This window comes from Zophobas morio, unplaced genomic scaffold (genome assembly GCF_036711695.1).
Source record: "Zophobas morio isolate AGI-343-1 ecotype UQ-CSIRO unplaced genomic scaffold, CSIRO_AGI_Zmor_V1 ptg000074l, whole genome shotgun sequence".
NCBI lineage: Eukaryota > Metazoa > Arthropoda > Insecta > Coleoptera > Tenebrionidae > Zophobas > Zophobas morio.
In genome coordinates, this window is record NW_026972179.1 from 866578 (window position 1) to 883738 (window position 17161).

General features: G+C 30.5%; 1 protein-coding gene across 3 annotated transcripts in view; it reads right to left on the reverse strand.

The window, feature by feature from the left end:
- Window positions 1–6: 6 nt before the first annotated feature.
- Window positions 7–17161, reverse strand: part of LOC135143726 (moesin/ezrin/radixin homolog 1) — a 48932-nt gene continuing 31777 nt past the window's right edge. For all 3 annotated transcript variants that reach the window (XM_064075642.1, XM_064075641.1, XM_064075640.1), the window contains 3 exons: window positions 11573–11803; window positions 10683–11523; window positions 7–1189 (listed from right to left, as the gene is read on the reverse strand). In XM_064075642.1, the coding sequence (XP_063931712.1) occupies window positions 1025–1189; window positions 10683–11523; window positions 11573–11803 (1237 nt within the window). In that variant the 3' untranslated portion in view covers window positions 7–1024. The remainder of the gene's footprint in view (window positions 1190–10682; window positions 11524–11572; window positions 11804–17161) is intronic.

Below are 17161 nucleotides of genomic sequence, written 5' to 3' on the forward strand. Positions count from 1 at the left end.
TAAATATCATTTCCAAATAATCTTTATTAATTATTCTAATAGTACATAACTCAAACTAAGAAGAATACAAATGTTAAAAAAACTACGAGTGTAGTTCAAGATGTACAATATACAAGTGATTTTAGGATAAATATAGATAAATGTAAAATAAAACCAACGGCAAACAGCTTTTAACATTTGCGAATTTTGATTGGTTGACTTAAATAATTAATTAATTAAAAGAAACTGTTTCCTTTTAAATATGGATTAATTACGTTCGTTCCTAGTTACTTTCCTTGCCCACTCGATTACCGACGAATACTACAGTGTAAATATCATCCAAACCTATCTATAAAGGCATCTTGGTTTTTAAAATAAACGTTATGTACACATTTCGCGTTACACCATGATATGCAAGCGCAAAGATAAGTATTGTAGAAAAAATATGTAAAACCTTCTTTTAATAACCTCGATAAAAAAAAAAATACAGTAAGTAGAAAAACGAATTGTATAACTTTTATATACACAATAAGGAAGCACCAGGCCAATAAAACGTGCACGATGTTTTACAATCACGGTAGTATCAAAAGGGATCAATTCGGATATTCCAACTTATTTAAAAAGATTAATAGTTTTGTGTAGCCCGTTAACCAAATGGCACTAAAATTAGAAGATAACTACCATTACTTGGAATGCGTTTAAGCAATGTTAGAAGTTGTAAATAACAAATGAAATGAATAGTCGCGAACATTAACAGATCTGATTTTTCGTTCATTATATATATATCATATCACATTTCTACTAACAAAAATTACTTTCAACAGACAAAATAAACAAGACTTTGAAAATATTGGAACTAAGATTTCAAAATTCTAAGGCCACTTAAATGAGCACTTCTTATCTTACAGAGGGACTTAAATGTAAGTAAACCAAACTTAAATTTAATAACATGATCTCTCGGATTGAGCATTGAAAGGTTGTTTAATAATAATTAATTGTGGAATTTTGATTTAGCAAACTTATTTTAGTTGAGAAATTGACTGATTTACATGTTTTCGAATTGGTCCACGCGACGCTTAGTGTTGCCTTTACGTATCTCGCGGAGGGTTTTGTATTTGTCTCGGCCTTGGCGCACGTTCTCTCGGTGGATCTTGTCCATGGCAGTTTCTTTTGTTTCGTCTCGGGACTGGGCGAGGTCTTTCTTCAACGCCTGAAATACAACAAAAATTACATCAATAATTATTTTCCTTTTCATTATTTTGTAAGATTTTTTAAACCCAATAAGATAAATGTCACTTTTCATTAGGGATTTTTGCGTATACGAAAATGGTTGCCAACCAAATTACTAGATTTGCATGGCCTGCTCAAAGTTTCTCAATTTAAACCTGTAATTGTGACGTTTCCAATTGTCTAACTTTGTTTTCAAGAAGTATAGACACAGAAGTACAGTTTCGGCCAGAAAATCTTGGGCACTATTTTTCTGTCACTTAAAAAATAAATTTTGACATACGTCATCATCCACGTTCCAGTCTATGTCAAAATGACAAACATGGCAAATTTGAGGTTATAACTACGTAAAGCCTGTTTTAGAGCTAACGTCACTGGAATAACAGAACTGCCCAAGATTTTGTGGCCGAAACTGTACAAATTTTCCACCCCATCAGTGTCGGATTGCGGACATGGAGGGCCACCGGGAAATTTACAAAGTGAGACCCTGTACAGATGTTGTATGGGTATAATTGTGGAAGGTTATTTCGACAGAACTTCCTTTGCTTTTGAAGTACAAATGTGATAACTGTTAACCTCTATAATGGCGTAATTAACATTCCCGCAACCCCTACGTCATCAGTATTTGCTAAGATAAAACTGATTTTGGCAGATGGCATACCCTCTAAAAAACGAGAGGGGGTGGGGGGTGGGCGGGGCTAGTAGCTGCTAAGATAAGACTGATTTTGGCCAATGACATATAGAATCATTGTAACTCCACCAAAATGTGAGAAGAATTTTTTTTTACTATTTGTCCCATTTTCCAGACACCCAGTATATTATATAAAAGGAAATATCCCGACTGACCTATCATACTGGAGGCATCGTTTACGAAGGGAATTCCCGAAATTCATCCCCTAAGGGGGTGTAAAGGGATGCTAAAATTTGTATAAGACCAATATTTCTAGTCCAAATTTAAATTTTTACGTGAAACTTGGTATTAGTGTTCTTCACACAAATAGTGAAACACGCATTTCAGCATTTTTCGAGATTCAACCCTTAAGATTATTATTAGGGGTGTGGCTAAGTTTGCATGGGAAAAATATTTCCACTGTAAATTTTTGACGTGGAATTTAGTATTAAAATACTCTTTAACACAAACAATGAAACACGTGCTTCAGATTTTTTTGAGACTCCACCCCGAAGAAGATGAAAGGGGGTGACAAAGTTTCGGCAAAAATGTAAGACTAACGATTTGCCATGTTTCAAATAATCTTAAAATATTTGCACGATATCACAGCATTCGGTTTCACAATATAATTTCAAAGTTAAATTGTAAAACGTTACACAATTTTCGTTTTTTTCCCCCAAAAATCTGGATGTCTAGGGTGAAAACTCAACACGGATTTTGACGTTGGTGTTTTTTTTTTTATTTTTTTTATGAAAATCTCAGTCAGCGGTTTCTAATCAAAATCTTTAGAAATCCACAACTTAAAAATGGGGTGAAACGTTAAAAAATGCGTTTAAAAAAATTCACGACCAAAATTGACTTTTTTATTTTTTCTTCTCAAGGCTCCCAACTGACTTTTTTAAAATGTAAAACCTTCTCGGGGGCACCAAATGTTTTTTTTTATGTGAAACCTTAGAAATCGAGATTTTTGGAAAAAAGTCACAATTGTAGATGTCAATTTTTCTAATTTTCTATTTTTGACGTTTCTAAATTTTTAATTTTTGATTTACCAATTTTCTATTAATCGATTTTTTGTTTTTTCGACTCTTCGATTTCTTGATTTTTCAGTTTTTCGATTTTTTAAATTTTTCGATAATTTCAGATTTGGGGTTCTTTTTTTTTTTGATTTCTTGATTTCTCGGTTCTTCGATTTTTCTAATTCAGTTTTTCGAATTTTTAAATTTTACATTTTCCAGTTTAATTCAGCTTCCGTATTTCGATTTCGCAATTTTTTGTTTTTCGATGTTTCAGTTTTTCAATTTTTTCAATTATTCAACTTTTCGGTTATTCCATTTTCCAAATTTTCGATATTTAGATTTTTCAATTCTTCGATTTCTCGATGTTTCCTCATACCAATTTTGGAATTTTTCAATTTCTCGATTTTTCAATTCTCGATGTTACTAAATTTCCAATTTTTCTATTAACCAATTTTTTGGTTTTTCGACTTTTCGATTTTTCGATTTTTCAGTTTTTCCAGTCTTCGATTTTTGATTTTTTCGAATTTTTTAGTTTTAGTTAGGATTTTCGATTTTTAAAATTTTTCGACTTTTCGATTCCTCAACTTTTCAAGATTTCAATTTTGGGAATTTTTCAATTTCTGGGTTTTTTAATTTTCCGATTTTCTAATTTATGAATGTTGCTATTTTTCAATTTTTCGAATTCCCAATTTTTCCTTATTTTAGTTTTAGAATTTTTCAATTTTTAGACGTTTCGATTTCTCAATTTTTCAGTATTTTAATTTTTCACTTTTACGATTTTTTGTGATTCGATGTTTTGACACCTTAGTTTTTCTATTTTTAAAATGTTTCTACTTTTCGATATTTCGAGTTTTCGAGTTCTCAATTTTCAACACTTCAATTTTGGAATTTTTCAATTTTTTGAGATCTCGGTTTTTCGATTTTTCAATTATTCCATTATTCCATTTTTAGACGTTTCGATTTCTCGATTGGAGGCGCTAAAATGTCTTTTTAATTATAAGAATATGAAACCTTGTCAGGGGTCTCAACTGTCTTTTTTAAAAATGTAAAACCTTCTGGGGGACCCCAAAGGCTTTTTTTTTTATGTGAAACCTTAGAAATCGAGATTTTTGGAAAAAAAAATAAAAATTGTAGATATGTCAATTTTTCGATTTCTCAATTCTTCTAATTTTCTATTTTTGACGTTTCTAAATTTTCAATTTTTGATTTCTCAATTTTGTATTACAGTAGCGTCCGGTTATAATGAACTCAAAAAATGTAACAAAACTAGTTCATTATATCCGAAGTTCACTATTAACGGAAAAATAAAAACTGCGTTTGTTTAAATTCAATTTACTTCAATTCTACGTTGGGAACAATTCAAAAAATATTTCTTGGTTTATAAACTAAAAATAAAAAAAAACATAGCTATTTATGTAATTACATATAACAAGACGTCACATAAACACAAGTCTACTTGACAAAATCAGTTATTTTTGTCTGTACATATCTATTAGAAAAGTGAATGTCACTAATATAGCGTTCGAGGTTGCAAAAGCTGTTCCATATAGGCTCCGGAACAGTGCGCGATTCTAAAAAGTTGCGAGTCTCTGCCATTTTTTGCGCCATTTCATTAAGAGAAGGAACATAAACATCAACATCTTCATCAGACTCATTTTCCTCACCCTCGGCCTCGTCACTTGTTGCCATGACTGATGTCACTGATTCTATAATCTGCTCGTCAGTTAGTCTTTCTGTTACCGTTATGTCGTTATCAATTTCCACATATTCTTCAAAATTAAATTCCCCGATTTTCTCTTGCACTGCAATTTCAATTGCATTATCCACATCTGTGAAAATAAGTCCAGGATCATCTTCATGTTTTTTTAACCATTCTGTTAGGGGAAGCTCATCGTCTGCATCAAATTCAGCACTTTTTTCAGAAAATCCTCCATGCTTGAAACAGTTTGCTATTGTATCTTTGCTAACCTTTTGCCAAGCCATGTGAATAAAATTTACAGCATCTAAAATGCTAACTGAAAATGTTTTTCCGTTGTCCATAGCCTCTATCATCTGCGCGAGTAAAATTTTCCTATAATGGCTCTTTAATGAATGAATTACACCTTGATCCATCGGTTGTAATTTTGAACTCGTATTCGGTGGCATAAAAACTAATTTAATTTGGTTTAGTTTAATCTCAGGGTGAGCTGTACAGTTATCAACTAAAAGTACAATTTTCCTATTTTTTTGTTTTAATTGTTCATCCCATTCAAGCAGTTCATTTGTGAAAATTTCAGAGGTCATCCACGCGTTACGGTTTGATTTGTATTTTACGGGCAATTGTTTATTTTTGAAACATCTAGGATTGGCAGATTTGCCTATAACCAACAATTTCCTTTTTTCTGTTCCAGACATATTGGCAGCTACTAAAACTGTAATCCTCAATTTAGATAACTTTCCTCCAGCACAACTTTCTCCCACAAATTTTAAAGTCTTATCAGGAGTCATTTGATAAAAGAGCCCTGTCTCATCAGCGTTAAAAATGTCTTCACTGTCATAGTTTTTCCGAATATGAGGCCAAACATTAGTTAACCAGTCATTAACAACATTCAAATCTACTGCTGCAGACTCACCCACAATTTTTCCTGTTCGGATATTATGTCTTCTTTTAAAACGTTCAATCCAACTTTTAGAACACTTGAAGTCTTTGTTTTCGATTTTACTACCCATTTCATTAGCTTTTTCTTGTAGAATAATACCACTTACAGGAACGTTTTCTTGTCTTTTTTGTGTAAACCACTTAAGAAGCCCTTGATCCATTTCATGGTGCTTTGATTTTCTCATTTTTTTACACGTAGAATTTCCCTGACCATACGCTGATAAAATGGCTTCTCTTTGCTTCCATATCATAGAAACAGTGGATTTTATCAAGTTCATTTCCTGGCTAACATCGCGTTGTTTAACACCACTTTGTATTTTTTGTATAATATCATACTTGTCCTTTAAGGTTAGAGCTTTACGTTTTTGTTTTTCCATTTCGAACAATGTTATTACACAAGTAAGTACTTATGTAGCGCTACTTCGACACAGTGACCAAGAATCGACTGGCACAGAAAGCAAGTTGGTGGGGAAATGCGTAGCGCGTAAATCAGGGAATCCCCGAAAAGTTCATTATAAACGGAAAACTGCACTTTATTTTGAATAATATTTAGTTCATTTTATCCGAAAGTTCATTACAAGCGGATTCAGTGGTTCATTATAACCGAAAAAAAATACATTAGATATATGGAAAAAATTTCGTTACTTGAAATACAGTACACTATAGCCGGAAGTTCATTACAAGCGGGTTCATTATAACCGGACAATACTGTAATCGATTTGTTTTTTCCACTTTTCGATTTCTGGATTTTTCAGTTTTTCTATTTTTCGATTCTTTAATACATATTTAGATTCCTCAATTTTTCGACTTTCCGATTTTTAATTTTTCGATAATTTCAGTTTTTGATTTCTTGATTTCTCAGTTCTTCGATATTTCTATTTCAATTTTTCGAATTTTTAAATTTTACCTTTTCCAGTTTTTTAATTTTTAAAATTATTCATTATTCGATTCTTCAATTTTTCGGTTTTTAGATTTATGAATTTTTTTTTTATTTTAAGGGTCAGCTTATAGAATATTTTAATTGAGATTAAGTTAATCACGCATTTAATGAGGCTTTTAACGACTTCTGATTGGCGTTGCGTCGATCACGTGGTGCCGGATTAAAAATTTATTTGCAATCAAATATTTAATTCAGCTTCCGTATTTCGATTTGGCAATTTTTCGTTTCTCGATGTTTCAGTTTTTTCAATTCTTCGATTTCTCCATGTTTCTAAATTTTCAATTTCTCTATTAATCAATTTTTTGATTTTTCAGTTTTTCCAGTCTTCAGTTTTTCGATTTTTGAATTTGTCAAATTTTCGATTTGATGATGTTTCGATTTCTCGTTTTTTCAATTTTTGAATAACCTTGACTTGTCAATTTTTAAAATCTCCAACTTTCGATATCAATTTTTCAATTTTTTGATTTCTCAATTTCTCTATTAATCGATGTTTTGGTTTTTCGACTTTTCGATTTCTCGATTTTTCAGTGTTTCCAGTCTTCAGTTTTTCTTCAATTTTCGAATTTTTCGATATTTCAGTTTCGGGATTTTTCAATATTTTGACTATTCATTTTTTCGAATTTTTTACTTTCCGATTTTTGTTCAATTTGTCAAATTTTCGATTTGATGATGTTTCGATTTCTCGTTTTTTCAATTTTTGGATAACCTTGATTTTTCAATTTTTAAAATTTCCAATTTTCGATATCAATTTTTCAATTTTTTGATTTCTCAATTTCTCTATTAATCCATGTTTTGGTTTTTCGACTTTTCGATTGTTCCATTCTTCAATTTCTCGATTCAATTTTTCTGTTTTTTAATTTTTCAGTTTATTGGTGCGATTTCTTGAGTTAGGATTTTCGATTTTTAAAATATTTCTACTTTTCGATTCCTCAACTTTTCAATACTTCAATTTTGGGAATTTTCCAATTTCTGGGTTTTTTAATTTTCCTATTTTCTCATTTTTGAATGTCGCGATTTCGCAATTTTTCGTTTCTCGATGTTTCAGTTTTTCAATTTTTTCAATTGTTCAACTTTTCGGTTATTCATTTTCAATTTTCGATGTTCAGATTTTTCAATTCTTCGATTTCTCGATGTTTCCTCATATCAGGTTTGGAATTTTTCAATTTCCCGATTTTTCATTTCTCGATGTTTCTAAATTTTCAATTTCTCTATTAATGAATTTTTTGGTTTTTCGACTTTTCGATTTTTCAATTTTTCCAGTCTTCAGTTTTTCTTCGATTTTTGAATTTTTCTTTCGATATAAATTTTTCAATATTTGAGTACTTTTATTCCTCAATTTTTCGTTTTACAACTTTTGACGTTTCCAAATTTTCAATTTTTTGATTTCTCAATTTCTCTATTAATCGATGTTTTGGTTTTTCGACTTTTCGATTTTTCCATTCTGCAATTTCTCGATTCAATTTTTCTGTATTTTAATTTTTCAATTTTTTGATTCGATTTCTTGACAGTTAGGATTTTCAATTTTTAAAATTTTCCGATTTTCTAATTTTTGAATGTTGCGATTTTTCAATTTTTCGAATTCCCAATTTTTCTTTATTTTAGTTTTGGAATTTTTCAATTTTTAGACGTTTCGATTTCTCAATTTTTCAGTATTTTAATTTTTCACTTTTACGATATTTTGACACCAAAGTTTTTCTGTTTTTAAAATGTTTCTATTTTTCGATGTTTCAAGTTTTCGAGTTCTCAATGTTCAACATTTCAATTTTAGAATTTTTCAATTTTTTGATTTCTCGATTTTTCGATTTTTCAATTATTCCATTTTCAGACGTTTCGATTTATCGATTGGGGGTGCCAAATGTCTTTTTTTTAAGAATGTAAAATCTTCTCACGGGTCTCAACTGTCTTTTTTAAAAATTTAAAACCTTCAAATGGTTTTTTTTTTAATGTGAAACCTTAGAAATCGAGATTTTTGGGAAAAAAATCAAAATTGTTGATATGTCAATTTTTCGAATTCTCAATTTTTCTAATTTTCTATTTTTGACGTTTCTAAATTTTCAATTTTTGATTTCCCAATTTTCTATAAATCGACTTTTTGTTTTTTCGACTCTTCAATTTCTGGATTTTTCAGTTTTTCTATTTTTCGGTTCTTTAATATTTAGATTCCTCAATTTTTGATTTTCGATTGTTCAATTTTTCTGTTTTTAGATTTGTCGATTTTCTTTTTATTTTAAGGGCCAATTTATAGAATATTTTAATTGAGATTAAGTTAATCACGTTAATGAGGCTTTTAACGACTTGTGATTGGCGTAGAGTCGATCACGTGGTGCCGGATTAAAAATTTAATTGCAATCAAATATTTAATTCAGCTTCCGTATTTCGATTTCGCAATTTTTCGTTTCTCGATGTTTCAGTTTTTCAATTTCTCCAGTCTTCAGTTTTTCTTCGATTTTTGAATTTTACGATATTTCAGTTTCGGGCTTTTTCAATATTTCGATTATTCAATTTTTAGAATTTTTTACTTTCCGATTTTTCAATTTGTCAAATTTTCGATTTGATGATGTTTCGATTTCTCGTTTTTTCAATTTTTGGATAATCTTAATTTTTCAATTTTTAAAATTTCCAACCTTCGATATCAATTTTTTATTGAGTATTTTTATTCCTCAATTTTTCGTTTTTCAACTTTTGACGTTTCCAAAATTTTCAAATGTTTTGATTCGATTAAGATTTTCGATTTTAAAAAATTTTCGACTTTTCAATTCCTCAACTTTTTTTCCGATTTTCTAATTTTTGAATGTTGCGATTAGTCGAATTTTTCGAATTCCCAATTTTTCCTTATTTTAGTTTTGGAATTTTTCAATTTTTAGACGCTTCGATTTCTCAATTTTTCAGTATTTTAATTTTTCATTTCACGATTTTTTGATTCGATGCCAAAGTTTTTCTATTTTTAAAATGTTTCTACTTTTCGACGTTTCAAGTTTTCGAGTTCCCAATTTTCAACATTTCAATTTCGGAATTTTTAAATTTTTTGATTTCTCGGTTTTTCAATTATTCTATAGCCCCTAGAAAACACGTAATATCGCCACCGTGGAGCAAACCCGACGTAAACTTAACAAAAACAAAAAACCTACTGACCCCATTTGACAGACCGCGAAATTTAAAACGGTTTTATGTTGGATTTAAAGTTTGTAGTTTATACACAAAATTTGGATTTTTAATTTGAATAAAATCCAAAAATGTGTTGATTAGATAAATATAAATATTAATAAAATATAAATTTAATCAATAAAATCTTATTTAGTAGGAGTATTTATTAGTTAACTCTCTGCTGACAAAATTTGGTTCTAAACCTGGGGAATTTTTTGCGTTACCAACTGCATTTTCTCCACTCGCACAACAATATTTCAAGGGTCTATAAATTATTCCATTTTCAGACGTTTCGATTTCTCGATTGGGGGCGCCAAATGTGTTTTTATTTTCAAGAATGTGAAACCTTCTCGGGGATTCCAACTGTTTTTTTTTTTAATGTAAATCCTTCTCGGGGGCCCCAAATGTCTTTTTTAAGAATGTGAAACCTTCTCAGTGGTCCCAACTTTCTACATTTAAAATGTAAAACCTTCTCGGGGGTGCCAAGTGTTTTTATTTTTTAATGTGAAACCTTCTCAGGGGTCCCACCAATCTTTTAAAAATGTAAAACCTTCTCGGGGGCGCCAAATGTCTTTTTTTTAAGAATGTGAAACCTTGTCGGGGGTCCCAACGGCCTTTTTTTAAATGTAAAACCTTTTCGGGGGTCCCAAATGTCTTTTTTTATGTGAAACCTTCTCGGGGGTCTCCCAACTGTCTTTTTAAAATGTAAAATCTTCTCGGGGGCGCCAAATATATTTTTTTTTAATGTGGAACCTTCTCGGGGGTCCCAATTGTCGTTTTTAAAAATGTAAAACTTTCTCGGGGGCCGCAAATGTATTTTTTTTTAAATGAAACCTTCTCAGTGGTCCCAACTTACTATTTTTAGAATGTAAAACCTTCTCGGGGGCCCCAAGTGTCTTTTTTTTAATGTAAAACCTCGGGAACCCCAAATGTATCAAGTTGGCCTTACATCTCGAAAACAAATGTAGCAAAAAATTTTTTTTTGACGAATAATCATAGCACACCTAGATTTAACCGTTTCCCTACATTCTAGCAACCCTGTATAAATTTTCCACCCCCACCACTTACCAGCAACTGATCGTGCAGACGCTCGTTGCGCTCGGCCAGCGTGCGTCTATCCTCCACCGGATCCACGATATTCTCATCCGTAGCCAAATCCTTGCTCACATCCCCATTCACCAACTCGTCATCCTCGTCGTGATTGTTCTCTTCCAAGTGCCCCTTGGTGGCGTTCGCCATCTGCTGCGCCTTCAGCTCCTCCTCCTTGCGGCGCGCCGCCTCCACCTCCTCCTGCAGACGCTTGGTCTCGCTGTCCTTCGCCTCCACCTCCTCCTGGATTCTCTGCACCTCCAGCTGCTTGGCCATGATCTCGTCCTCCAGCTTCTGGCGCTCGGCCGCCTCCAAATTCTTGCTCTCCTCCAGACGCTCCATCATCTGCTGCAGCTCGTTCTGCCGCTTCTCGAGCTCCTCCTTGGCGGCCTGCAGCTGCTTGAGTTGCTCCTCGAGGCGTCTGATCATCTCCTGCGCCTCCTGGAGGTTGGCTTGGCTGCGCTCCATCTCTTCCTGCATCGCCTTGATCCTGTCCTCATACTCCTGCTGCTTCTTCTCGGCGCGTTCGCGGGCCGCGATTTCCAGCTGGAGCTTCTCTCTTTGTTGCTGTTTGGCTAGTTTTTCCTCGCGAGCTTGGGCCTTCATTTGCTGCACGTCGATCGTGTCGGGCTTTCTGCGGCGCATGTACAACTCGTGATTTCCCATGCACAGAGATAAAATTCGTTTGTTTATTCGAACGCGAGGCGCGAAAAATACGAAATCTGGCGCCTTCTTGTCGATGGGCTTAATGATGAATTTGCGGTCGTTGAACGAGATGTTGCGGATTTCCGACCAAGGAAAGCCGATTTTTGGGGTTAATCTGAAATTGAAATTCGCCAAGATGCTCAAATTTTGAAATTGACCCTTACCTATCGTCTTTTTCGTATATATTCAAGCCTAGGGCGTCGACGCCCAAGTACAACTCCGTCCCTTTTTTGTTACGGATTTCGAAGTAGTTGACGCCGTACATTTCCAAATCTTGGGCGATTTTCAGATACTCCATCATCGTGTCCTCGCGAAGCATGCCACGGTGTTCCTTCCACCAGGTCATGATGCTCTGTTCCCACTCCTCTTTGGACATTTTGTGTTGATCCATAACTCTGGAAACGGGCATTTTTATCCGGTAAAGATATTCTGCTCAGTATAATATTTTTTCGACAAGTTACCTTTACCGATATATTATACAATTGTTCAGTGGAAAATATAAATGTCATATAACAAATTTTTGTCACAGTAACTAATTTTAACGATATGTTTTTATCATGGAAGTTATGTATATTATTCATTTTGTTCAGTAAATAAAACTATTGTCCTGTAAAAATAACGAAAGCTTAGTTAAAAATTTTTGGGATCGATCACACTCAATGCTCAACACAGCTAAGTTGGTTAATCGTTTTTAACTCATCCTGCTTCGCAAATACGATTTAATTAATTTTAATTTAGAAAAAGATCTTTCTGCTGTTAAAAAATTATTGTCCATAAACAGAAACTTGGCAATATCTGTAATTTTAGTTATTTTTTGCTGAATAATTTCACCAACAACAATGTTTTTAAAACTAACGATTTGCCCACAGATTGCACTAGAAATATCTTCTTCGTATTTATTTGCCAACTTTGATGCTGCCTCCACAAATTCTTCGTCTGTACTATTCAACATTTCCTGTGGTTCCAGAAAAGAAAAATAGTTTCTGACGTTTTTCATGCTTTCAAACCTATCTTTAATTTGAATGTTTAAAATATCAAGAGTAGGATAGAAAACGGTTGTTTTAAATTTTTCAGTGGGATCTTTGAAAACGGTATTTTCACATAATTCGTCATGAAACAGTTTCACTTTTTTTATACGTTTATTTGAAAAAGAATTGTTAATTTTCCAGGTATCAGCACATTTCCTTGATTCCTCCATTATTTGTTCAAAATTGTCACGTATACTTTGAAATTTGTCTTTTAGATGTTCCATCCATTTACAAGCCTCATCTAAAGTCATATTTGAACTCTGTAAAGTTTTTGAGACCAAATTAACATTTTCTAAAATTTTGCATTGAAATACTAATAGAGCAACAAATTCAAATGAATCCATTTTTTTACGAAGAGCTACAGCTTCATCTATTTCATTTTTCTTTTTTGATGTTAAAATAATTTCAGCTCATAACTGTTGAGAGATTATATCTAATGGCAATTAGAGAATTAAATCTCGATGACCATCTGGTGGGGCATACCTTTTTTAAAGTTTTTTTTATAACACACTTATCATTTTCTTTCATCTCAATGTTGTTGTTGTTGTTGTTGCCATCTCGGTAAACTCTCACTGAAATAGACGTATATAGCATTTATTAAATCATAAAATGCGGAAATTCCTGGTATATTCTTAACAGAATCATTAAGGACTAAGTTGAGGTTATGTGTAGCGCAATGAACATACTCGGCGTAATGATGTTCTTTCAAGTTCTTCATTTTTTTTTATACCATTTTCCCGATTTTTTAATTTTCATTTTCTGAATTTGATATCACAATTTTTCGTTTATTCAATGCCTCGATTTTCCAATTTTCAATATTTAGATTTTACAATAATTTTCGTGTTTTCGACCGAAATTTTTCGATCTTTAAGTTTCTCAATTTTTAATCTTTCGATTTTTGAATTTTCCGTTTCTTCATATTCTCAAGTTTTTCGATTTCTCGAAGCTTTCATTTTATACTTTTGCGTTTTTTCATTTTGAGTTTTCAATTTTACAATTTTTCTATTTTATAACTTTTCCATTTGTTTATTCGGAAAGTAGAAAATTCTAAAAATTGAAAAATCGGAAAATTAAAAAATTGGAAAAAATTGAAAAAACAAAAAATTGCAAAATCGATAAAACGGAAAATCGAAGGGAATTTGTTTTTACGATTTTTTAACTTCGATTTTTTAAATTTTTTAATCTCTTTTTCAATTTGTCGATTTTTGGAATTTTCTTTTTCTCATATCTAGGTTTATCGATTTTTTTGAGTTTTTCGATTTTTCCGTTTATCTTTTTTTTAAGTAAATATTTCAATTTTGAATTTTCCGATTTCGGCCTATTTCGATTTCCCGATCTTTTGAAGTCTCAAGTTTTCGATTTCGATTTCTTGGTTTTTCGATTTTCAAAATTTTCGATTTTTCTAGTATATATTTTAAATTTTCGATTTTTAAAATTTTTCATTTTTCCCTTTTATAGTCTTTATGTTTCGATTTCCCGATTTAAATTTTTTAATGTGTTTCAATTTTTCCATTTTTGGAATTTTCGATTTCTCATATCTCAATTTTCCAATTTTAAAAATTTTTCGATTTCTCGATTTTTAAGTTTTCGCTATCTCAATTTTGGGAATTTTTCAATTTATATACTTTTCAAATTTTCGATATTTTCATTTTCCCGATTTTGTAATTTTTATTTTCTTGATTTTATATCACAATTTTTCATTTTTCCATTACCTTTATTTTTTCGATGTTTCTTTGGATTTTATAATTTTTTGTTTATTCAATTTTTTACATTTTCGATCTTTGATTTTTTAAGTTCTTGATTTCCAATTTTTTTATATTTCGATGCTTTCATTTTCTACTTTTTCAGTTTTACAATTTTTCTATTTTATAATTTTTCGATTTTGTTTATTCGAAAAGTTAAAAACTCGAAAAAATGAAAAATTGAAACAATGAAAAACTAAAAAAAGAGAAACTTACAAATCTAAAAAAAATGAATGAATCGAAGAATGGGAAAGAAGAAAAATCATTCGAATTGAAAAATTGGAAAATCCAAAAATTGTAAAATCGAAAAATTATGGAATCTTGAAAATTGTAAAGTCCAAAAACTGTGACATTCAAACACTGAAAAATTGAAAAATTAAAAAAACGGAAAATTGAAAGCCGAAAATTGAAAAAATAAAGAAAATTAAAAACCCACACGAAAAATTGCAAATCGAAAAATTGACGAAATTAAAAACTGAAAACTCGTGAAATTTGCAAACTCTAAAATTTGAAACATCTAAAAGTTGGAAAATCAAAACTGAAAAATCGAGAAATCGAAAATTTTCAAAACTGAAAGTCGAAAGATTGAAAAATCGAAATTTTGGAAAATCGACAAACCGAGGAATTCAAACTGAAAAAAGATCGAGAATTCAAGATGTCGAAAAATCTAAATATCTAAAATTTAAAAAATAGAAAAATTACAATAACGAAAAATTTAACATTAAAAAAAACACAAAATCAAAAAGTCGAAAAATCGAGAAATTGAGAAATGGAAAAATGAAAATTTAGAAAAACCAAAGATTGAAAAGCATAAAAAAAATTAAAATCGGGAAATCGGAACGTAAAAAAAATAAAATCGAAAAATTGAAAAATTTTAAATTTAAAAATTCGAAAACTTGAAAAACCGAAAAACTGAAGAAATGAAAAACTAAAAAATCGGCAAATTGAAAAATCTCAAAACTGAAAAGTCGAAAAATTGAAAAACCCAAAAATCGATTTCCGGTAAGTCGAAAAATCAAAATTTAAAAAGTTGAAAAATGAAAATATCAAAAAATATAGACATTCTCAAAATTGAAATGTTGAAAATTTGAGAAATCGAAAACTTGAAAAAAAGAACGAAAAGTAAAAACATTTTAAAATCGAAAAAACGAAAAATCGAGATGTAAGAAATCGAAAATTCTAAAATCGAAAAATTGCAATACACGTTGAAAAGGTTAAAATCGGGAGATCGAAGCATAACAAAATATAAAATCGAAAAATGGAGAATTTTAAAAATCTAAAAACTCGAAGAAATAAAAAATTGAAAAATGGAAAAGCCGAGAAATCGAAATTAAAAAATTGAGACATCAAAAGATCCGTGAAATGGAGAAATCGAAAAACCGGAAAATTTAAAACTGAAATACATATTTAAACTTAAAAAAAAACGATAAATCAAAATATTCAAAATTCGAAAAATCAGAAATTTTAAAAATCGAAAGATCGAGAAATCGATATATCAAAAAAGTGAAAAATTTTAAATTAAAAAATTGGAGATATTGAAAAATCCCAAAATTGTAACAACGAAAACTTGAGAAATCGAAAAACTGAAAAATCGATAAATTGGAAAGAGGAAAAATCGAAAAATCAAAGAATTGATTAATAGAGAAATTGCGAAATGTAACAATGAATTTTTTTTTAAATTGCAAAAATTGTAAAATTGAAATATCGAAAAAGTAAGTAAACTAAAAATCGAGAAATCAAGAAATCGAAAAGTTGTAATTCAATTTTGTTTTATTTTTCCACAAAAATTTCGATGTCGAAGATAAAAATTCAACACGGATTCATAGACCATAGGTACACTGTTACTTTTTTTTAATTTATATAACATTTATTTGACAAAATTGTAGAACTGAAGAAACGAAAAATAGAAACATTGAAAAACTAGAAATCGAGAAAAAATTAATGAATCAAAGAACGAATTAAATCGAAAAATCTTCGTAAAGTCCAAAAACTAACATTCAAAGATCGAAAAACTAAAAAATTCCAAAAACGAAAAATTGAAAAAGTGAACAACTCTAATAAAAATTATAATTATTATTACATATCTAACATGAAAATTAGAAAACCTGCAAATCAAAAATTGAAGAAACGAAAAATTGGAAACAAAAAAAATTGAAAAATCCAAAAACTGAAAAATTTCAAATTGAGAAAAAGAAAAAATATAAAAACTCGTTCCTCGCGCGTTAAAATATCTCGATTATTAATCACCTTTATTAACAAACTTGTTCGTTAAATAGCTATTAATTTACCTGATCTTATTTTCAATTCCAATGAAAACCCCTTCTTTAAAGTTTGCACATTTTAAAAAAAATAAATCGGTTACGTTACGGTCTGCGCCCCCCGCATCGCGGGGTCTGCGGGGGTGCTATTTACGCCACTGCATTTATTTGTTATAATTGAAACAATGAAGAACGTTTATTGTTATTATGATTTTACTGTTTATTTTTATTTTTTTTTATACATGAAAGTGTATTCTATATTTAAATGTGATCTATTTTTTTTCTTACAATTTTATGTTAATTTTTATAAAAAACAATGTATAGGACTTTGTTATTTTTCCGATAAAAATATTTATTAAAAATATTGTTTCCTACCTATTGTTACAATTACTATGTACTTATAGATTACTATTTTTTACTAAATATGGGTATTCATTAAAACGTTCCATCGCCAGTTAGGTCAACCAGACACTCTAGCATTTCTACTGAACATCTATTATTTTTACTAAACACAGCACAATTAAATACTTGCACATTGTACTGGTCAGGTTTTATTTTAACACTTACAATTTCTACTGAACAAACTTATTAATGTACGTAACAAACTATTTAAGTTACCTAAAAAATGCATTTTATATTTATCATTTAATTACAAGCCATTGATCAATCGTGTGATTTTCGTGCGACATTGCGACACTTTTTGTCGCTTTTAACGACTCAATTAA